Source organism: Candoia aspera, chromosome 6 (genome assembly GCF_035149785.1).
Source record: "Candoia aspera isolate rCanAsp1 chromosome 6, rCanAsp1.hap2, whole genome shotgun sequence".
Taxonomy (NCBI): Eukaryota; Metazoa; Chordata; class Lepidosauria; order Squamata; family Boidae; genus Candoia; species Candoia aspera.
This window is the reverse complement of record NC_086158.1, coordinates 32,070,741-32,095,311: the sequence shown is the minus strand read 5'-3', so window position 1 is coordinate 32,095,311 and position 24,571 is coordinate 32,070,741. Positions and strand designations below refer to the sequence as shown.

Here is a 24,571-nt window from a genome sequence, read left to right as displayed (position 1 = left end):
TGGGATGTTTCTTTGAATGACCATCACTGTAAATGTGTTTTCATGATTTATGGTACTTTCTCTTTGGGCAATAAATGTTTTATATGAGATATTAAATTAGCCTTTTTTTGTCATGAAAAGTAACACTTGTGATTGAGAAAGAGATATTTTTACAAGAAGTTCACTTTTATCAAAGAATTCAGCTTGTCCTGTGCCTTTGACAATCATTGCCTTGAACAACATTCAGTGGTCAGTGCTGGATGCATCAATTTTCTATCAAACTGTATTCTAAGAATCATAGCCCAATGTTACCAAGGAACTGAATACACATTGGGTCAGTATAAGTAGTATCAGTCCTGATTCAACATGGCTGGACATTTTTATCTACATTGATTTTTATCTATCTCCTTCCATATAATGGAAGAGTTGCCATTCATTCATGGTTTGGGGAAACAAATCATCACACACAGAGATAATGATACAGTGAGGGCAGTGTTTCCCTCCATCCCTCAAAGATCAGATTTCCTATCATTAACAAGTATCTCCTAGAAGTTTAACCTTATATAGTCTATGCAAGATGAGCAGTCCCTATAGGCAATAGACCTTGCAAATACTGATAATGCCCACTACCTCTAACTGACCCCAATTCCTTCCTTTACTATTCTTGATGACTTCCAGTGCATTAATCCAATGTTGCTTTTCATAATGCATAGGATGTTCAAAGAGAACATGTAGTGGTTGATTGCACACATCTCTGGACTATATGAAAGGTTCTCATAAATTGTATTATTTTCATAAATAATAGATCACCTAATTTATATCTGATACATTGATATGCACCTTTGCCTGCTGATATGGGAAGTCTACATGTGGAGGCAGACATACAGACAATGAACTGCTGCAAGTTACAGTGATGGCTAGTAGCTTCAATGACAAAACAGAGACTAACAAAGAAGGCTATGTTTTCCAGTGTCAATCAGCCACGTTGTTTAAATAGAAGATAACAATTATGTAACCATTTCTATCTGTCCCTGAAAGCATCCTGGATGTTCTAACTGGAAACAGAATGGGTGAGACCAGGTGTAGTTCTATGCAACAAGTCTGTTACTGTATTGTCATATATTTTCAGCTTATCATCAGAGAACATTAGTCATTGATATTCTGAGTACATTGAAAATGTACTTATTCAGGGAAGCTGTTTTTGTTTTCTTGTAATAAGATAATGATTGCATGAGTAGATGAATGCACATATCAGTCAACTCAGATCATGGATGATACAGCTCTTACTTTCATATATTAAGAATAGAGGTTTGAAAGCAGTACTCGTGACTGGGCAAGGTTCAAAACAAAAATGAGATCTGCAGCGTCTTCTGTAATTCTCGTCCTTGGCCAGAATGTTGCCTGACATTACATACAAGCGCATGCAGTCATCATTATATAGACAGCTTTGGCTATAGTTGAATGCAATGCACAGAATCAGTAAGACTTAGAGCACCAATGGACAAGTCAAATTTTGTCTGTGATACCGACACTCTTACAGAATATCTGCTAAGGCTGATACAGTTAATAACAAAATAGCCATTTACTAGAAGGCAAATCAATGAGATTGTTTCCTGCCAATCTCTCAGGGATGCTCTTTTGCCTCTCAGGAATGCTGTCCATCACTTCTGTGTTTTTTTCTGAACCTTAGCCACTCACCAGGTTATTTTCTAAGAATGATCCTTTAGGGAATCAAGTGCTAAGGAAGATGTTCCTGGGTAACATATTTGGCAGGAGGGAGTGAGAATATTGAACTGGGACCCGTGAGACTCACTTAAGTTCACATTCAGCCTAGAAGCTGCCTGAACAACTTTGTATTACTCTTTCAAAGCCAAACCTACCTTGCAAAATTGTTATTGCGGAAACAATATTGGAAGAGAGAATACTAGGTATACTGCCTTGAGGTGTCAAATGAAACACAGGCTAGAAATCTAAATAGTAACAACTACAGCAAGGGTATCTGAGAAAGGCTGGTTTGCATCTTCACAGTTTTATTAACCACGTTATTTACAAAATAATAAAACTATAGTTCCTATTTACAAATAGTCTATAATTGCTTAAAATTAGATGCTCAAAAGTACAGTCAGCAATGAAACAAGGAACTGGAATGCCTAGTTCATGAACTTTAATTGAATACCACATTAATACTAATAATTCTAATTCTAATACAGTAAAATGTTAAATTAACAGACTCCAATTTAGATGACTTCAGATGCAATGGACAAAGCCTCCAACTTTTCATCTCCTGAAATGGTAAACATGTCCATTGCATCCTTTGGATAAGAAGCTTAAAGGTACAAAAACAATACAAATAAAGTGAAGTTATCTTATTCACATATTTTATGTCATTTGTGTCTCTTGAATTATATACCAATAATTTGAAAACCAATGGAGCACAAAGGAAAAGTATATGGCATATTTTTATGATTGCAGAAAAATGAATCCAACAATGTTAAATGGACATGAATTTTCAGTTACCTCTTCTGCAAGGATTCCCATTTGGAGGGTTATTTAGAAACACACGCTGCATAAACTAGTTAATTCTCCATAATTTTTTTCTTCTGATGTAAATGTTTTTAGTAGAATAACATGATATGAATATATACAGGAGACAGATTTTTCTGAGCATATAGTTTTTGTGCATTTTTCTTTCTTGTTGCATTTAATGTTAATTAAAATATAAAGCTTAATAAACAACCTCTCATATTATATTAAAATGACAATATTTATGACTTCAGCATTATAAAGAGGAACTAAACACTCTTTTAAAAAAGCTAGAGTGAAAATCATTATATTAATTAAATACTGCTTAATGCAGTCCTTTAACTCACTGGATTTTTTTTTAGCATGGATGCAAAAGCTGTTGTGATGGTGTCTGTCCAATGTTGTCTTCTCTTCTGCTAAAAAGTCAGCCAGTGATCTGAAACACTGCTTGCCTGGGTGATTCTCTAAAGGCATTTGCCAAAGTGCTTTGTGTGAAAGTAACCCAACCCTGGGCTATTACTTCAAGGGAGTTTATTCCCCAAATTTGCAAAGGTCTTCTAAAAAAGTCACCAGTTCACACTTCCTTTTCAATAATGGTGCTTAACTGCTTTGTGTTCTGCTTTGTGTTCTGCTTTTGTAAGCATTTGAAAGAACCTTGATTTCCTGAATAAGGTGACAACAAGAAACTGACAGCCTTTACTTTCCCCCTAGAAAAGAAATATATGCAAAAGATTTTGAGTAGAAAGCCATGTTTTAATTTCTTGAACAAAACTGATCAATACAATACACTATATTTATTTATGCAGATGAATCCTACCTCAGAATTAGCATCTCCAGTAGAAAACTTTTGATGGTATAGTACTTGGAAAAAGAAAATGAGCCATTCTGTATAAAAGCATTGAGAGAAATGTGCCAACTGTTTTTTATTTTCATCTGGGGTAAACTGCACCTCTAGTTTCAGGTCACATACTTCTTTCAGTAAGAAGAGTATTCGTGTAGATCTTGCACAGAATGATAATTATATTCCACAATGAAGTCATTATATTCTGCACCTCAGTCTTACAAAGAATTCACATTTGGAAATATGTCTTCCAAATTATTAGCTATACCTATATTATTAGGTAACCTTGGCTTATCTTAAAAAGCTAAGTAGAGTCAGACCTGTTTAGTACTTGGATGGGAATCCATCAGAAAATACTATAGGCTATATTGGGAAAGTTAAGGAAAAACAAATTCACCCTGAAAGACAGCAATGGCATCAGGGGTCACATTCAGTTCAACAATTATCAGCATGTAAAGTTATACTTTTCATGTTGGCCTGAGAATGAGCAATAAAGACCCTATTCATGTATAGCTTCAAGAATCTGGATATCTTCCCTGGTCATGCTAGTTAGGGAATTTGGGGAGATGTATGAAGTATGCTCAGGTTTGGGAGGGTGGTCCTATATGTTTTGGGCCAGGTTAGTAAGCCCAGGGAGAAATGCCTGTTGATGCCCTTGATAGTGATCTGGAAGCCAACAACACCCCAAACACCAAGAACACTTTTGAGTATACAGACTGAGAACAATTATAATTGTTGGTTCTCCCTGAAAGTAAAGATGGTACACTAGCAATGAAATCCTATTATGTTTACTTAGTTCATCCCTGCCCTTAAGCTTAAGACTTTTACAGCAGGTTCTGGTTTGTGGAACTAAGAACTATTAAGATTCAAAGCAAACCACTCTGTTTCTCATCCTTGCTAATAACAAAAAAATGCCAAATATCATTTTTGGGGCTTCTAAAAGCATATATTAAGAATGGGGGCATAAATGGAAGATTCTTAAGAGGCCATCTGCTCCCATTCCCCCCTCTCATCTCACCTCCACACCCCCACAGACAGAAATTGGGCTGTCAACAATTGGCCCATTTTCTTACTGAATTTGGCAGCACATCCTCAGGCTGCTGAGAGATTGTAAATAGGGTTAGAGGGAGATTCACAGCAGTTTGCTGATCAAAAATTATCTTTCCATTCAAAATGTATTAAAGGTATATCTCATATGATGAAGTCTGCTCACCTTTATACCAGATGTTTTCAAATCATTTTTTTAAAAATTGAAGCTTATTCAACATTTTATCATGTAATCTAACCTACCTGCACTTGAAAACTTGGTCTTGGAAAGATCTCTTTTTATTTGATGGGAGTTTTGCAAAACCTTTATCTTCTTTGTTGGATAATGGTCCATCTGTGGCAAAGACTGGTGGTTCGTTTATCCCCTTAACTTCAAGGGATACCTTGAAAGGATTCCTCTTATCAAGTTTATGGTGTTTATTGTTGAGAAGTGAAGGCACAGATGAGATGGAATAACGCCTGACAGTCATAATGTTATCTGCACAAAGAACACAACTATGTAGAGTGGGTTTTAATCCTTCTCTTTCATTAGGTCCACCAAAGAGACACTTTGTATTACTATTAAAAGAAAAACTTACCACAAGACTTTTGGGAGGTACTTGAGAATGCAGCATAGATGCTATTCCAGTTATAGAGAAGATACATAGTTGCATATCTGTTAAACAGCCATCCATATGTGAGCAACAAACATTAGACAGTCCAAAATTTGATGGATATCTCATCACCATACCCAGAAATCATATGAGTGGGACATTTGAGACAAAATGGAACAGAAAAATCCAAATAATCCATGTGATGTGGAAAAAGCTATAGACTAGTTGTGGAGAATCTGTAGCTCTATTGCTGTTGTTTATTCTGACTCTTGCACCACAATTCAGCATGACCAATTGTCAGGGACCATGGAAGCTGTAGTTCAACATCATCTGGAATGCATCAGACTAGGGGAAGTTATCCAACTTTTTTGGGATCAGTGTTAAGAGCCAAGTGAAGTATAATATAGGTATATTTATTCCAGTCTAACCAGTTTCAGTTTCAGTTTTCCCTTTCTCTAATAAGAACTGGATAGTGTACATGGTCTTGGACTTGGACACTATGGTCACTGTAATAAGCTAAATGGCAAACAATGATTTGCACTGCATCCCAAGACATTTGTTATCCAACCTATAAGTATAGTTCTGTGGTGGTCATTTTTTACCTAAAAAAAGAAATCAAGCAAAGCTTTTCTTCATACAGGTAAAGGTTCTATTTAGATACAGTTTAGCATCTACATTTCTCTAGAAGTTCTGGTTACCTCTGATCATAATTGTTCAATATACTTGGAAAAAGCAACAGTGAAACATTTACTGCAACTGAGAAACTTTTTTTAAACAGTCCTCTTACTTTCAGGGATACTGCCAAGAAAACACTCTTATGATTACTTCCTTACCACCTTAATGGCTTTAAGATATTGTGGGTTACAATTCTCACAACTTCCAGGCATAATGGACTTTGGGTATCTTGGGTAGTAAGTTTGGATTGTGTAGTACAACACATCTGGAAACACCAAGTTGGAGAAAACTCTATTGGAGTTTGCAGTCTTCTCCACTTATCTGTGCGTGTAAGCCTTGCTGTGTAAATCTACTACTATCACATACCTAGGAGAAAACACATGGGATAAGTCTTAATGGTACTAATGCTATGATTTACAATGCTTTGCTCCATCTTGCAAAACCTCCAAAGTTGGTACTGGACCTTTGTCACTTTACTGAGCCAGGCTTATTAAATATTCATCAGATAATACAAAGTTTCTGTTATCTGAAATAACATAATAGATCCAAACCAACATGATGCGTGGCTTTGCTATTTTCTACAGTTTTAATACTACTTTGAATCCTGCTTGTGACCAAGCTCAGAATTCTTCATCTACATTATTATGTCTTCTATGTTTTAAAAAATACATATCAATTTCCCACTCCCTCAGCTTATTCACGCTCATAGAACTTTGAGGGGGATAGGTCTGATGGGTCTTTTAAATTGTGCTATTTAGCCCTCTGAGAAAACTTGCTGGAGAAAATGTCAGTATTATTGGTGTAGTGAGAACATTAATTTATGCCACAACTAATAGAGTGAATGACTATAACATACCTAGGCTAAAGGTGCTATCCTACAAGTAGACTCATTGGTAGTAAACCCCATTCCATGAGTTCCCATTTTTTATGTCAGATAGGAGACCTCACAAAGATCACCATCTGATATTTTTTCCTTCAAGTGATGCTCAAACACAGATTTGGGTGACAACTTTGTTTCTCATTCTTGTTTTTACAGCATTAGACAAAGGAAATCTGAATTGCACAAGAATGAATGGAACAAAGGGAAACAATTGCTACTTTTGGAGTTATCAGATGAATCACAAATAATTTTAAGGTTCAAGCCAATAGAGATTTTCTTGTGACATGCAGTCTAGGCTGCTTGGTGTCTAACTCCTTTACCGTTTCTACACAACCTTGAGAACAGCCTTTATTTCTGCAAAACACTGTTCACTTCTTAGCTTCTGCAGTCTCACGCATATTAGCTCACTGTTGTTCATGCGACTGGAGATTTGGATCATGTGATATATTTCAGGCTTAATCAGAAAGTTTGGGTTATCACTTAAACTAGCAACTTCTTATGAGTTGTATTTTTTTTTTAGGGGTGACAATCATGGTCCCAGATTGTACGAGGAAGCATGGGAGGATGATGTTTCCAATTCAATAATATTTGGGAGCTGGATTTTGAAAATGGGTAGCTTGGTTCACACAATATTCTAAGTGATAATACTGTGGTTTGTTTGGTTTTAGCTTAGTATATGTGTGAAACAAGACCACCAAAGTGTACTTGATAAACCATGGTTTAACAAAGCACATGCACAACCCCAGTCCTTGACTTTGTCTCTCTGTCTCAGGTCTCACGCTTGAGACTCCAACAAAAGAAAAAGGTGAACCCCAGAGTCACAGATTGATCACTGGCAGTTTTAGCTGCTTGGTACCTTTTTGTTCTTGTAGTGTCAAAGCAGAGTCAGCTGAAACACTCCTGTGCAGAGCCATTGGAGAACCAGTGGTTCCTTCACCTGAGTTCGAGAGGCTGCAGGCTTCTTCCTTTTGAGTGTTCTCTCTTGCACCCTCTTCTCGCTGTGTTTCCTTCTGCCCACCAAACCGTAATTCCCCCCGAAGGGCTTGGTTTTCTTGTACTAGCTTGATGATCTCAGACTGCATTTCGTGGATAACTTGCATGAGCCTTTTGTGTCCCTCCATTTCTTCCTCCACATGCCAGACTCCCAGCTCCAACACGGCTTGCTTTAAAAAGAGACCATGAAACCATGGTGAAGAGCTCATGTGGCACATAAATGCATCCCAACAAAAACCCTCCTGCCTGCTTTCAACGTTGTGCCATCTTTCACCACTAGAAGAGCTTGGATAGACTGTCAAGGCTTTAAGAGCCTCTCCATGATTTATTCATTCAGGGTTTCATTTTTCCAACGGAGCTTTGCTTTGGCAGCAGTCACTTTGGTGCAAAGGCAGAGGCCCTGCATGCAGCACAAAGCTGATTTGTGTAGTGAAGCCACTAGAAGAAATACTAATAGAAGCATTCCCTCTGCATTTGCTTTGAGCCTCAGATTCACACAGGATGTGCTGAACACTTCTACCCTAATATGAACTTGATTGAAGGAGGGCTGAACGTTTTAGGTTCAGCAAGAGTCTGAGATGAATGCAAATTCATTCAACATGCCCCTCTTCGTATCCACACTGAACATTTGCTTCACTTCCCAGCTCCTTGTTTTGTTTTTAAGGTTTTGTTTCATAGAAACAACTTTTGTGACAAACAGAAATATTCCATGTGCAGGACTAGCAATTCCTGTTAAGCAACGAGTTTTCTAAAAAAGGTACAAACACTCATATATTACATACAAATACCTTTCAAGCCTGTTCCAGTTAGTATGATTTGTGACATTTGCTTGAAAAAAAAAAGAGTGCAGGAGGTAAGGACAGACAGATCAAGCATGAATCTTGCATTAGAATTGAAAGACAATATCACAGGCAGCTCCTGTTACTTACTGTCTCTGTGTAGGTGCAGCAAAATACCCCTGCAGAGCCCTAAGACCCATCTCTTTTCTTTTTCAGGTTGGCATGACTATTAACATTTTGCACAAAAGTTATTTCCAAAGCAATGTCCTTAGAAGTAATCTTTCTTTTTTTCATGAAAAAGGTATTTTGATTTATTGTGCAAAACAGTTGACCATTATTGAAATCATGCCTTGAATCCCAAGAAACATTAAGAGAACACACATCTTGTGCTCACAGTGATTTATCAAAGCTTGCACAAACGCTACTGGAAGATTGCACATAAATTAGTAGTAAAAGTACATTTGCAGCAGCTCAAAATTTCTTCATAAGAAATTCAGTTGCTGTGCCTCTTAGGAAATGTGATGGTGACAGAGTGTGACAAGATTATTAAAGGAACACTATGGAGGCACTGCTGGAAAACAATCTATTTGTCTAATGTAACAGGCAGCTTTCAATCCAAGGTGTAAACAGTGTACTATCATAATGCAATAACGTGCTTATTGTTGCATTTCAATGAACACTATCATAACAGCACAATGTGCCCAGTGCTGCTTACCACTGTGGAATATACTCAACACCTCCTTGTTGAGTATATACTCAATACCTCTGCTACCATGGTGTTAATATGCCCCACCCTCTTCATTTTCTCTTGCTCTTAGAACTGACTTTCTACCAAGAAGAAAGAAGGGGCTGCCTTTTTCAGTGGGTAAACTGATACCACTGTGGTCTAGGTGGTGGGAGGCGGAAAATCTTGGTGGACAAGGGCCACATATGACCCTGGGAAGTGCTGAATGCTTAGCTGCAGTTTTCATCTGTTCCTCACTTCAAAACCATCAGTTTTCAGCAATCACTTTTCAAGGCTGTGAGGGCCCTGAAAAGAGGACAGGGATCATCCGTTATGTAGCCACCCCTCCATTTCAGCCTATTACTTGGCTCTTGACTTGACCAAAGCTGCTACATATGAATACTTGGTTATCTATTTGTTTTCTTTTTCCTTAGTTTCTTGCTTTATAATCACCAAATGCTCTCCTGAAATTATGCTGTGTTCCAGTTTGTGCAGACAGCAACACTGCTTGGCTTGGCTTGGCTGAGAGAGCAGGACTGAGTTTTTCCACACAACTCTGATGGCCAGAGAACATTAGCAGATGTGAAAACTCAATCCTCAGCTGGTTTGGCCTGCAGGAGTTCAGAAGCTGGGCTGCTCCTGTGTTGGGAGCAGCCAGTTTACCAGTAAACAACAGATAAGGTCAGAATGGGTGGCAAAGAATACACCTTATCTTTTTTGTCTTGGTTCAAGTAGACATTTTGAAGAGCAGCATTTCAGTAGATACACACTGTATGTATGCTAATGCATGTGCGGAAATGCATGCTTTCAACTGTGCAGGGCGCTATGCTGTACAGCAGGAACATCTCTTTCTATTTATTTATTTATTTTTTTGTATGGCATGTGCAATGCTAGGCAGACCTGCAAAATTTGGAGCAGGCGAAGGAAGGGAGATGATGTGCATGAACCCTAATGAAGAAGGAAGGAAGTGGTGGGCCTCAGAATAAGAAAGTGTGAGGGACAGGAGGAAGAAACTGAAGGAGGAAGCACACAATGTAAGTGAGAAGAGGCAACCCAACTCAGAAGTGAGAACTCTGGGTGGGAAATGCTTCAGAGAGACTCAGTTTTAATTAATTCACTATAAATCTGGCTGGGAACGTATTCTTACAGGTTTTAAGATTATGTTTTTTACCTCAGGCTGACATTAAAGATGCTTTTCTGAGATCCGTATGGCTTGTGCTTCATTGAGTGGCCAAGTACGTGGGGCTTGATAGGAATGATTCTGGGAGACAGTCTGCTCCATACATGGAGGCGGGAAAACAGAATAGCCTGCAGAGAATTCTGAAGCCTCTGGCTTTTCCTCACCCTCTCCATTTCCAGGGTTTATGATGGCAGAAGCAGAGAGTTCAAAAGAATTGCTGTCTTGCACAGGGTGTGAAATGCATTGCAAACCCATGCAGGTGTGCCAAGGTGAAAGATGTAAAATGCACAGAGGGAGATTTGCGCATGGTGACTATTTGCAATGATTGGCTGCTCTTCTTCTCAATCCCTGCTTGTGCACAGGAAGATCGTTGCTTCAGTCAGGAAGCATTGGTTTATTTCATCTTTTGTCATATTGGTTTATTTCATCTTTTGTCATATTGTTGGCCAAGAGGCACGTGACTTGGTGTGAGTTGTCACTCAATAAACCACACCGAGATTTGTGCAGCTCTGATGGGACTCTGGGGTTGCATTTGTAAAGGATAAAGGAGAAAGAACTCATCTGACATAAAGTGGTAGCTGGCACACTCGCTATTACCATGGAGAAACTTGTTAGTTTTATTTGTGGGGGAGGGGTGTCACAGAAATTCATGTTATCAGTTTAGGAGCACAGCATCTTTGGTTTAGCATGATATGTGAATCCAAACACTGTAACTTATAAATTCAGTTGTGACTAATCAGCAGTTCCTGGCTAAAAAGGTTATGATTTAGTGCAATGTGGAATCTAGTCACATTCTATCCAGACTGGCACAATCCTAGAAGGGATTAGGAAGTAATCCTGCTGCTGTTGCAGATTCCATGGAAGACACCCAGTGCAATGAAAAATAATACTTGAAATAAGAAAGTGTATTAAATATAAAATAGACAATAGAAAAATATAGGGTTAACATTCAGTACTGCTGGACATGGAAATTTCAAATTAACCTTCCTAATTAATTTTTCCTTTCAAAAAATATAGCCTTGTGCAATCCCTTGAAAGAGGTGTTTCTAAAGGTCCAAAAGCACATACATAGCACCTCTTCCCAATGTGAAATCAGCTACATTTTTCCCCAGGCTTTCTCAGCTGTTATGGAAATGTCTCCTGGCAGTCTCTGCATATAAACGTGGAGCCCCCCTCCCCATGAAACCACAAGTGGGGTCTCTTGGAAGTTGACGTCATAATAGTCACATCACCACAGAGAATCAGATTTTTCAGAGAAGATAGATTTTTTAAAAAGGACCCCCCAATACACTTTCACTCTGTATCTCTAGTATTTTGGATGCATATTGCAGACTATAACTAAAGGAGGTTGTGTTATGAATTTGGAATGTAGTTCCTAAAAGCATGTTTTCAGTAGACAGTGACAGTCACTTTGCTATTGGAATTGCTAAACAGCTGCTTCTAGCAAATTGCTGTGCCAAGCCTAGCTCTGTGTTCCACAGTTTAGACAGGTCAATCCTTTCCTGCTTCAATAAAAAACAAATCATTTTGCACATAATAATTGCATCGTTCAAACATATTCACTACAAAGGTCTCACAAATGGTGAATGAACACATACTGATGGCAAAACCTCTAAAGTGAGACAAATTCTACTGAGAATATATTATGCAGAATTTCAGATTTAATTAACATGGTAGTGGTCTAGCTACGTGGAATGTTTATTTTTTGTTCTTTTATTATCAGGTACATTGATATGCCTGCTTCTAATACAATTGCTCCAACCCAGAGAAAATTGATCAAATTGACCTGAAATGATGGGAGTTGTAAATCAACATATCAAGTGGACACCAGCTTGGGAAACAGAGAAAGAAATTGGAAATCATGGGAAATGCCTAAAGCAGCATTTCATAATCTTGGCAACTTTAAGACGTGTGGACTTCAACTCCCAGAATTCTGGGAGTTGAAGTCCACACATCTTATAATTGCCAAGGTTGAGAAACACTGCCTAAAGCATTGTGTTGGGGTTAAGCAATTAGCTTCTTCAAAAGACACAGAACTACTGTTATATTGTGCCTTTAATTCCCAACTGTTAGAACCTATTCCAAAGTCTTTTATGACTTCAGGAATTATTTCTGTATATGGCACATTTTCTTTTCCATACTCCCCCCACATTTTATCCTAATAAGTAGGGGATAGGTTGAGAGCTTAATCCCTGATCACATACCCTTTGTGACTAAGCAGGTAGTCAGTTTGGATTTTCCCAAGCAGATCTCCTACATATGCTGTATACCTAGCATTTGTTCTGCCCAAATTACCTCTCTAATTGGAGAAGACTTTTTATGTGGAACATTGAAGAACCCCCATCTGAACTGCTATGGTCAGGTCTAGGTTTATTTGGAGTTGTGGAGTCTAACCTGGCACTCCCTGCCTGTATTATCATCTGAGATTAATGAATCACTAGGGCTGGGTTCAGCTTAAGAGAAAGTGTGGTTTGTTTGGTTTGGCTTATTGTGGCTTGTAAACAGTGAGGGAAGGAGACACCTGCCAGAGCACACACCAGCCAATTGGAATGGATGTATCTCTGTAAGACAGAGTAAGGTGCAGCAAGACTGGTATAAGGGTTATGCTCCTTTTGATGAGCACCAAGAAAACTAAGGTGGGAGTCACCTTTCCAACAGCCCAGGGATAAGCTGAAGATGACATCATCTGTCTCTGTCCTCCCAGAATGGTAGGTGCCCCATCCTCACAATGGGTCAAACAAGAAGGATGGATCAGCCCTGATTATATCTAGTCTCCCAATTAGCACATTCATTTGTTACATAACCGAATGCACCCCTCTATAAATGCATTTGGCAGATTAAAAATGTTGGGTATCAGCAATCACTGAATAAACTCGGCAGTTTCCAGACTGCAAGGAAACAGACACAAACACTCTCACACATGCCATTGGGATGAAAGAAAAACATGCTAAATTAGTCCAGTATCTATTTCCACATTAAGCAGTCAGTTCCCTCTGGGAAGTTGATGGGATGCATATGGGAAACAAACCAGCACAACAGTGTCCTTCTTGTGTTCCTAAGGCTCTGGCATTCAGAGCAAGTCTGTCTGTTGAGTTGAAGCCTCTGGTGCATTCTTTGGCAGCATGAATATAAAATTCTCATTGTAAGTCTACACCACCGCAGATGTCTTGATATTTTAAATGGGAGAGCAGACATGACAGCAGACTGGAAGCAACAGGGAGGGTTCTGACAACCACTGCAGCCAGGGGCATCATGTGGAGTGGCATCTGAAGGAAAGCGGCAAGGGCAGTTCTTATAGTAATGCTCAAATGCTTCCTCCAAGAATGTGGAGGGATTGTGTATGCCTCTATACCCACCCAAAAGAGAGGACAAGCAGAATGTCTGTACCCACCTCTGTATACCTGTTCTTTTCTTGAGACTGACCCCTTCTGATTCTTTATGGAATGGGATTGCCACTTTGCTGTACCTGGCAATAAAAACAAACATGTAAAAAGAAAAATGTAATATTGTAAGTTCAAAGATCACTTTGTTAACTGCGTTTTTTGTGTCTGTGTGTACTTAGGTGCTTTGTCAATTTTTTTCTTGCAATTTGTCAATAAAATTTGAAAAAAAAAGTAACTTACACTAGACTATAAGGTACAATTGTACCACAACTCATAGAAATACTAGACTATAAGGTACAACTTAGCCCACAACTCATAGAAAAGGCCATTTTTCTGTCTGAAGAAAAATGTTTTTGCTTGAAAATGGAACATCCACAGAAGGGGAGGCATCTTAAAAGTGCTAGGCATCTGAGTCAGTATTTGCACCATGTGCTAAGTGAGGAATGGACAACTTTTGATGGCAAGGTCTTACCTAACGCAAGGTGGGCGCTAAGAGTCACAAAGTGGGAGAAGTTTAGGGAGAATTTTGGAAGATCTCTGCTTCTGAAGAGAAATATTTGAGGATTTAGATTGCAATTTTCATGGTCTCTGCAACAAAGTGGTAGTAGTGTATATTGCTGTTTTTCAGTAAATTGTGGATAGTTTTGAGGGCTGCAAAAAAGAACCAGGAGACCCAGGTGCCACAGGTTGACCATTGTAGAGTAATCTGTGGTTAACTGTACCATGGTTTATTAAATTAACCCAATTGCCTGAGTCTGCTCAACACACTAAGCCATAAGTTAGGCCAATCACTTGCAAAGTGATTAGGGTTTTTTCTGCCAAAATAATTACTGATGAATTGAAGGAGGAGTCTTACATTTGCTGACAAGAATGAAAGAAATAATTGAAAAGAAACAGATGCAAATAGCTGCAGGCATCTTTCCTGCAAAGTATGTATGTCATTCTATATTGCCTTGAAAATTAGTTGCTGAGGGTGGGGGCGGTTTGGCTTTCTCTAAGCTGGACCTCTCTTTTTTCTTTCTTTTTTGGTGTGGCAACTACTTCTCTCATCCCCACCACAACCTCCCCTCATCTCCAGCCGAGTTTTTGCACTTATTAGCATTTTTGCTCTTGGACTTGGTCCTTTTTGGAGCGGGGCTTCTGGATGAGATATGTACACATATACATATATTGCACTCATACATGTAGGGGGTGGGGGAGGTGAGAATCCCCAGGATGGATTTCAGGTAGAATTGGCAACCATAGACCTCAAGGAGGGGAACTGGTTTGTCTCCTTTTAAATTTTTTTGGTCTACTCTTTATTGTTGTTGTTATTATTATTATTTGTGGGGAAGTGAATCCTTTTAAATTCAGAATCATCCTCTTTTTGGGGGTAAACATGTTATGTGTTTGTGTGTGGGTGACACCCGATGCTACTGAAGTCACTTATTAGATCATGAAACCCAGTGAATGGAGCCAGAAAAATACCAGTTCCAAGCAACCATGTAATTTAATAAACTTTCCTAGTAAATGTTGAGTATAATTAGTCTGCAAAGAATGAATCCTATTAAACGTTAAATGCATTTTCCTCTAATTTGAAATTTAAACCTTTGCTTGTGGCTTGGTGTCACAGAAGATGCAATTGAACATAAAATATGCATACTTCTTAACTCCTTTAGGGGTGCAGGGATGACATCAACTAATGCATAAATAATAACTCAGCAGATTCAGAGAAGTTGTATTTGTCCAATTTTGCTGGTGTACAGAAAGCTTTTGCTATGAAAAGCTGAGGGGAGGGTACTGTACAAAATTTATAGTACTCAAAATTATCAATTAGGTTCTGTCCACATGAAAGTAGCTGACCCTATGTTAGATTATTTGGCCTATAAGATTAATCTCCCTCTATCATTAGTCCCCCAAAACCTAGTCTCTGCACTGCCTAACTGATCAATAGTACCTGAAAGCAAGGCATCAGGCTTTGTATGACAGCAGCTGGAAACTGAAGAATTCTTGAGTAGAAATTCTGTTTTTAATAGTCCTCCAAGGCTACAATGTACTGTAATAAGACTCTGCTTTCTAACCTAGCAGCGCACGCACACACACACACACACACAAGTATGTGTGTGTGTGTGTGTGTGTGTATTTATGTGTGTGTGTGTGTGTGTGTGTACACACACAGATGCACACACATTAAGTTACCTAAGGCAGAATTATATAACCTAATATCAGGGCCTCTTTTTGTGGCTTCTGGGGCTCCCTGTCAGTAAAATGGCCCCAAATCAATGGCACAGTTTGAGTCAGGAAATGCATGAAATATGTACCAAGTTAACAATTTTTAAAGCAAAGGAAAACAACAACAGCCCCCACCCCCCTCCTTTTACACTATTGCTCCAGTTACTGTGGTCCTCACCCTCTCCCAAATGTTACATGCAGCCCCAGGCCACCAGAAAGTTGTCCTCCCATTCCAATGAAGCCTAAAGTAGGTGAGTGTAGCTGTGCAGTGATCCATATTCAAAGGACAACATAGGTGCAAATGTAGCATCTATTAGAAAAACCTTAAACCAGCCACCTGATCCTGAGAAAAGGCACAGTGGTTTTAAGGTGTTCCTGTCAAGTGCTACATATTTATCCCCAATGCTATTAATCAGTTTGGTCCTTGGTGCTTAGATCTTGGCCCAGCCCTGCCGCACAGCCCATACTGTAGCTTATAGCTTGCACAAATCTGGACAGCAGCCAAAGGAAAGAGAAAACTCCAACTTTGTCCTGCTGTAGTGGTTGTTTGGTTTCTGGAGCCCAGATATGGTAGCCATTTATAGCCTTCCCATCTAGGACTGCAAGGAGCTATGATTTGGGTCTTACCTATATTATATGCCAATTACTTCTTTTGTGTGTGGTTAGCCTTAGGTTAGCCTCCTCCAGCATGGTGCCTTCATATATATTACACAACAACTCCCAGAATTCCCACTAGCATGGCAAATTGATGGGAATTGGGGAACTGCAGTCTGAGAGCATTGGAATGCACCAGGTTTGAGATGTCTGCTTTTGTCATGAGTAAGGATGGCGAGCAGGGGGCTCCCATCCAGACTGTCAAGCGCATGCGTAGCACTGATGAATTGTTCAGCCATTCAAAGAGACACAGATTGGGACCGCCTTAACCCTTGGGGGTTATATGTCTGGGTTTTCCCCACGCTTCTTCAGTTTGTTAGGATTCCTGTTAAGTACTAGCAATAAATATTAGAGACCAGTTCCTTGTCTCAATGTGTTTCCTGGTTGTTAGGACAGCTTTGGACACTATACTAGCTTAGAAAGTTGTATAGTATGGGCTTTGCATATAAAATGCCACAGGTTCGGTTCTTGGCTTTTTCAAATAAAATGGAAAGACTTTGCAGGCCAAAGCAGGTATGCTAGTGCTCCCTAAGAAACCCACATGGGCTTACATGGAGAATCTCCCTTCACTTTTATTTCTACAGCAGCAGCCCTGAGGATCACCTGGTGAGTTTCTGTGCCTATGGGTGGCCTTGACCCTAGGTCTCCCTGGTGTCAGTCCAACACCTTTGTTACTACACCACTGTGGCTCTCGTAAATGCACAACCTTCTTTGCATTCAGAATCTCACTCTCTGTTTGTGTGATATATCAGGGGCTTCAGTCCCAGAAGTAGGAGTGAGCCTAGGATAAAATTCCCTGCAGGTTAGGCAGTAAATATCAACAACAACAACAATTTTAACATGCTAGATTTGATTATATTGTAACCTTGGAGCCCCAGTTTGTGCCTCTCTGGGTTACATGGATGAAATAGGCTTCATTGGTCTGAATCAGCTATCTGCATTCCAAGGTCTTGCTTTGTTGAATATTGCTTAAGACTTGAGCAATAGAAATGCTCCAGTCTCAGTGCCTGACTGTTATTTCCAGCATCCCATTACACAGAAATAGAACAGAAGTAAGTAAAATTTCCTGAGGGAGCTGTAGAAGGAAGGCTGGAGAGTGGCTGAAGTGTTGTTTTTCACAGAGGTTTTTTTTTTAAAAAAAATTGTATGACCAAGATCTTTCTGGGGAGCATCTGTCTTTTTATGATACACTGTAGTACTGTAGTTCATGTCACTCTTTGAGGAGGAACAGCAAAGGGAAGCAATTCCTTTGTTCCCCTCCACACAATGATTCCCATATCAAAGGAAGCAGTTAACTATGAGGCAATAAATCTTAAGTGATGGAAATAGAAGGGAATTCCACAAAGCTTCCAAAGTTATTCTGGTTTAAATGTTGTTTATGTAAATTTTGGAGAAGTTTGAGGATAGGGGATTAGAGGTCATTACTTCTGGTACCTCAGTAATTAATATCCTATAGCTACTTAAGGAAGGGGCTAAGCATAATCTCTCTTGGAAAATTTGAGAGAGTCTTTGTCAAGAAGAGGATAGCTTTTTTTTCTTTTCTTTTCTTCCTGGTATAGAAATTTTTATTTATTTTATTTATTTATCAAATTTTGCCACTGCCCATCTCCCCCCAAAAGAGGGACTCTGGGCAGTTTACAATAAAGCTAAAAGATTTAACATGCAATAAAACCATATTTAATATATAAAATATAAATACAGGATATAAGATGAAATCCAGATGGCAATGAAAGTTCTAATTCAATTTGTGTATATATGAGGACTACTTTAGGGTGCCAGCCATCCCCAAGAATGATTACTCCCCTTCCTGCCCCAAGTGAGATGGCAGAGCCAGGTCATCAGCTTTTCCCAGAAGATCAGGAGAGAGGGGGCTTGCCTCACCTCTGGGGGAAGAATGTTCCAAAGGGTGGGAGCCACTGCAGAGAAGGCCCACTTCCTGGACCCCACCAGACGGAACTCTTGTACAGACGAGGTCAGTAACATGCCCTCTCTGCATGACTGGGTGGGACGGGTCTATGTAATGGGGTTGAGATGGTCCCTCAGGTAGCCTGGACCCATGCCATGTAGGGCTTTAAAGGTAATAACCAACACCTTGAATTGGACCCAGAAGCAAACTGGTACCCAATGGTGTTATATGTGCAGCAAAGGTGTTACATGTGCTGATCTTGGGGTACCTAGAATTGCCCACATGGCCACATTCTGGGCCAGCTGTAGCTTCCAGATACTCTTCAAGGATAGCCCAATGTAGAGCGCATTGCAATAGTCTATATGGGAGATAACAAGGGCATGAGTGACTGTTCTAAGGGCTTCCCGATCCAGGAAAGGGCATAACTGGCATACAACATGAAGTTGAGCAAAGATCCTCCTGGCCACGACTGCCTCCTGCTCTTTAAGCAGGAGTTGTGAGTCCAGAAGGACCCCCAAGTTATGCACTGGGTCTATCTGGTGCAGTGCAACCCCATCCAGAACTAAAGATGGTAAATTCCTGGATACCAAGGAGCAATTAACCCACAGCCACTCCATCTTACCAGGGTTCAGTTGAAGCCTGTTGTTACCATCCAGATCCCCACAGCCTCCAGGCACCAAGAGAGGGTGGTCATGACATCACTTACTTCACCCTGGACAGAGATGTATAATTATCATCAGCATATTGATGATACCTCATCCTGTGGTGATGGATGATCTCACCCAGTGGTTTCATGTAGATGTTGAAGAGGAGCAGAGAGGGTACTGAACTCTGTGGCACCCCACAAAGGAGGGGCTGTGGGCTGGATCTCTCGCTCCCTATCAATACTGATTGGGAACGGCCCTGGAGGAAGGAGGTGAACCAGTGTAAAACTATGCCACCCACCCCCAACTCCCAAAAAGGATACCATGGTTGATGGTATCGAAAGCTGCTGAGAGGTCAAGAAGTGCAAGGATGGATGCACTGCCCCCATCCCGCTCCCACCAGAGATCAACCATAAGTGCAATCAATGACGTTTCCATCCCATATAATACCACAGTACCTTGTTCTTTCTATTTGGAGACATTCTCAAGAAGATAAAACAGGCAAGAAAAAGAAAAAAAGGACCACAACAGAATGGAGATGAGAGTTAGATTCTGTGCTGCAGGAGAAGAGTGATTTAGCACTCTGTTTTTGAGTCTTTTACTTCAGAACTCAGAAGTCTGAATAAATTACTCTAAATCACAACCACTAGAGTTAAAACTGTATATATGCAGCAACTTTACTGAGACGTGAAGAGCAAGTATGAATGAGAAGAACGTGGAGTTTGGCCAGCAAAGAGATCTGCATTCTGTAATCATCTGCCAAGTTTTGATCTGCATGTCTTCTGAACTATGCTGTCTGGTCCATTCTTTCACTTCCCCATCTCCATTTCAGTTGATAGAAGATGCACAGCTCCTTAGAAAGAACATGATTGCAAGTACATCTCCAGATGTGTGAGAACATCTTGGAGCAAAGGTAATAGCAGAGTAGTGATTACAATTAAGCACCCACTGCAAACCCAAATGCTTGAGCCAATAGGCTCTTTTACTGGTAAACCACAGAAGACTGCAATAAATGACAGTAATAAAAAAAAATCACACAATTTTCTACACATAAACAAATATTTTAATATAGTCACAGCTGAAATGTTATCCACATTTTAGTCATGTCAAGTATTAACTAAATTTTTTTTGTAAAAATGACATATTTTACACATCTTTTATTTACAACTTTAATATACTTAAATGTTATAAAACACCCACTTTTGACTTTTAAAATATATGTATACTAGGACCTGTATTAGATTATATTATTATTTACAGCAAACATAAGGCTTGCTGTGAAACTAAATGTTCAATGGATATTTCATTTTGTCTGTTTACTAAGGACTGGCCCATAATAAAGAAAATAATAGGAAATGTGCAAATATCAGGAAAGGCAATAACATAAAAAAAATCAAATTGACTATTTGTTTTTAACTTGACACATAAAATATTCAATAAATAAAAAAATAATATACTGCATTTATGGTATCTTCCATGATTTGCCTATATTGCTATGCAAAATAACGCCAAATTCTCCAGTTCATAATCAAACAGTTACGAAATATCCGCATTTGATGAAACCAGTGAGCCAGGTGGGGCAGTGATCGTTCTACTGATTGCATGGGAATAAGGTTGTTCCACTCCTTGATGCTTTGCAGAATCCTCCTTGTAAGTGATCTTTAAAGCAGATAAATAAATAAATAAATAAATAAATAACCCTGATTAAATAAGCAAACATTTGGAAAACTATTAAGCTCACTTTAAACTATACTTTTAGGAACCATCCTGGTCAACTGTTTTTGTCTAACTAGTTAAGGTTTTTAACAGCTGCCATATGAAAGGAAGTTTGTTTTGTTTTGTATTTTGAAACCTTCTCCCAAACAGGAGTCCAATTTTAAAAAATAAACACTTCCCTGTTTAGCATCTGACTTCATAACATTTCTGTGAAATTATATTCTGGCAAATTCATATATGAAGTAAACACATATATGAATTTAGCCCTGTGTGGCTATGAACGTGATAAAGAAACAGTGTATTTCCCTCTATTTACTTGCTGCATTTACCATTTAGCTGCAAATGGAAGCCAGATGAGGCCATAATAAGTAGTTGCACACCTACACCATACATGAATCAAGCAGCTCTTTCTGATGTCTAAACATAAAGCATGAATGTGTATTTAAACAATATCTCCCACATCAGTACTGGAGATACTTATCGTACATCATGCACATCTGCTGATAAGGTCCCAGGAAAAAGTCTCCTCCAGGTGTGCAACCCACTGCAAGTGTTGAAGAATAAATATCATGCCTGAACAGGACTCTTAGGAAACTTAAGTGTGTCTATTAAAAATGAACATCGGAAATGGACCGTGGCTATTAGTCCATGAAGTCCTAGACAAGAATGCCTGGCATATCATTACATTTCTCTCTTGACCCTGTATTATATTTCATGCTTCCTAAAAGAACGACTAATGCTTATTTTTCCGCTAAGCATCACCAGTGGAGATGTATCCTTATTGAATGCTAAAAGAGCAGTCAGTGAGAATACGTGACAGTAAAGAAACAGAGAGCAAAAAGAAAACCAAACATACCACTTTTGGCTATAGTATTGAGGGAAATGTTAGACAGTGAAGCAGAGAAGTTGTATAAGCACTGACCATGACAGAGCTGCCAGAAAAAGAGAGAGAAAGACGTTGATGAAAATGCCACAGTCAGTGGACGTAGAAACACCATAGCAATGAAAAACGCATGGGACTTCAATGCCTGCACAGTAAAATACCACGAAGAACAAGTTGACACAATCTATGTTGATGTGGCAAAAGCACCACAGGAAAATTGCAAGGCTCTGGAGGTGACGAAATATGGAAGGCTGGAATCACAGAGCCCGTGTACTGTGTCCTCTGAACTGAATGGGGTGTCAGGCAGTTACTTCTCAGAGGGCACAGAATGTCCAGGAGACTTGCTGGGATGCTTTTTGATTGCATTGACTAATGGACATAAATGAAACAGTAACATTGTTTTTTTATGGTTTCTATAGAGTGGAGTGATGTGACACATGACAAAAAGAAAGAAAAAAAGAAAGCAAAGGAACTGTGAAATTATTCACAGGACTGACAGGAAAACAGTGAGACCCTAAATGTCTAACTCATATAGGAATGGGATCTCCTGATGGTGATATCTCAATTGTTTTCCTAAGCTAAGGTTTGTCCTACAATCCATGTGCTTTTGGCATATATGATGAAGGGCAGAGAAAAGCCCAATGCCCATGACATGCCAGTATAGGATCTGTGGTGTCTACTCATATTGTAAAGAATCAAGGAAGCTTCCTCCACTCTGCTCTTGAGATTGTGTTACCATTGACCTGAATTTATTACCTCTCTCTGTATGGGTGTGTGGTATTTTATACAGCCTTTGATAGAAGAAATTGGAAGTTCTGCTAGGTGAACTGTTTTCAGGTTTTTTGCATGCTATGACTTATTGTTACTTCTAGATATAATACCAGCATCCAAATTTGATGTTATCCTGCATACATAAATTCCAATGTATTCTGCTTCTACTTTTCACATATGGACAAAGATCAAAGATGCATTCAATAACACATCAAATCCCAACATGTCAGCATAATATTGTTAAGTCCTTCATGGAATAATTGCTAATGATTGACCTAAAAAGAGTCACTGTATGTTTTTCTCAATAATATCAACTGAAAAATCCCAAACAGGGAAAATTTTTAGGGTTTTCAGAATTTGCTTTAATGCTGGATGTTACAAGAAAGGAAGGAAGGGGGAAAAAAAATCAATCTCTATAGATAATTAGAATTAGTCAGCATAATAGCAGATTTTTTCCCCCTTATCAGTGTTGCTCTTAAGTGATACAGTGGCAACTGGAGGGTAATAAAAATGGTTTAGCAGATGAAGAAAGGTGGAATAGATAGGAGTGTGTGAAATGAGAATATCCCTTTGACCAAGAAAAGTAGTTTGGAAATTAGGAACCTTGGTGGGTTTTCTAATTTCACAAGGTGGCTCCCCAATTAGGCTTTAGGCATACTCATGTGACAGCTAATGTCTATGGGGTTGAAAACAAAATATTGAAACAGAATGGCTAACCTGTTCATTCATAACTTCTGAGAGCTCACTGAGCATATTCTTGTAGTGAGATTTCATTTCTTCTTGATATTCCAGCTGATCCTCCTTAATAAGGCGTTCATTCACTTCAAGAGCTTGTCCACATGCTTCTGCAAACTGTCTGCATAGCACAAAAGATCTCATATTTTTAATGTCAAAGTAATGCGTTATTGTTTAAAATGCAAAGCAGCACTTTGGTCTCATTATGGATTAAAATGGTGTAGTCATAATGAAGACAGAATGATAGTCTAAACTTTTTGAAGAATTCTGTAGTTGCCACCTGAGGTTTTATTGGCCCAAACAATGCCAGTTTAACCTATCTACCTATCTATCTATCTATCTCATGAAACTTACCTGAATATTTCTTTCAGGAGTTTAACTTGGTTATCTGGGTATTTCTTAGCATTGGTTTCTTCAAGAAATGCTCGCGCATAAGCCATTGGTCCTGCATTTACCTGTAAGCCAAAGCATGCTATGTTATACTGAGGATCAGTGCTGGCAAAGGCAGGTGAGGCCAGAGTTCTTCTTCTGGCAGTGCCAGAGGTCCTGAGCTTGTTCACCTGCTGCTGAAGAGTTTTCTAAATTGCAGACACATTATGGAAAGGAAACACTGTCAGAGCAGAGGTGCAAAAAGGGTAGCTTGCTAGCACAACTTTAGTGGTTACCAGAATCTTTCCAAGGGCGGATGGTCAAAAAGTTTGAGGCCAATATTAAGGCACCCATTTCATCCCTTAAGCAACTTGAACAAATCTCCTGAACTGGAGTGCAGTCCTCTATGTGCTGTAAAAAACCAGTATGGCCCACCAACTGGTGGAAGTAGCTAAGGAACAGCCAACTTAGGTTCATTGCGTCAAACGAAAATTCTATAAAATTAAAAGCACAACAGACAAAGTTTAATATGAAAAGTAGAGTGGATGATATGATAACAGTGCAGTATATTAAACTGCAGCCATCAGCATGAAGTTAAATTGAAGAGGATTCAGATAACTTTTAAGAATGCTGTAATTAGTATCAGAGCCTTTAATTCTGTTCTTCTGTCTCTCACACAATTTTATCGGTATTTGTCTTCACTTTTTCACCAAGATATAGCTTAACTATATTTCCTCCTGCTCCATAGCTTTCAGACTCATCTGAAGAAGGGATACCAAATAGGAAGCCCTTTTTTGATGTTGACCCTCTCATGATGAGATACAGCCTGAAGCAGGCATCAAAGAATTATTCGCCAGAGAAGGAGATGCAGTGGAGGTAGCTGAATCCTAAAGCATGTGCGGCAGTCTTTCTGGGGGAGGGATAATGATGCTCTTGTCAGCACCACACTTCCTTCTACCCTACACATTTTCCTAGCAAGGGGGTATTAAGAATTAGGGACTAAATCTCAGTTTTAATGACTGTTGTGGTTTTTGTTTTTAATGTTCAGATTAATTAATTAATTAATTGTTTTATAATGCTGTAGT

General features: G+C 39.2%; 2 protein-coding genes across 3 annotated transcripts in view; both read right to left on the bottom strand.

The window, feature by feature from the left end:
- Positions 1-3,076: 3,076 nt before the first annotated feature.
- LOC134499709 (uncharacterized) lies at positions 3,077-7,672 on the bottom strand. Its single transcript, XM_063306508.1, has 3 exons — positions 7,395-7,672; positions 4,634-4,868; positions 3,077-3,209 (listed from the first exon to the last, which is right to left on the bottom strand). The coding sequence occupies exons 1-3, from the start codon at positions 7,657-7,659 to the stop codon at positions 3,077-3,079; spliced, it is 633 nt and encodes a 210-aa protein (XP_063162578.1). The 5' UTR covers positions 7,660-7,672.
- A 12,380-nt stretch (positions 7,673-20,052) lies between these two features.
- DOCK10 (dedicator of cytokinesis 10) overlaps positions 20,053-24,571 on the bottom strand; it is a 154,127-nt gene continuing 149,608 nt past the window's right edge. For both annotated transcript variants that reach the window (XM_063306683.1, XM_063306684.1), the window contains exons 54-56: positions 23,472-23,572; positions 23,100-23,238; positions 20,053-20,671 (exon numbers count right to left, since the gene is read on the bottom strand). In XM_063306683.1, the coding sequence (XP_063162753.1) occupies positions 20,549-20,671; positions 23,100-23,238; positions 23,472-23,572 (363 nt within the window). In that variant the 3' untranslated portion in view covers positions 20,053-20,548. The remainder of the gene's footprint in view (positions 20,672-23,099; positions 23,239-23,471; positions 23,573-24,571) is intronic.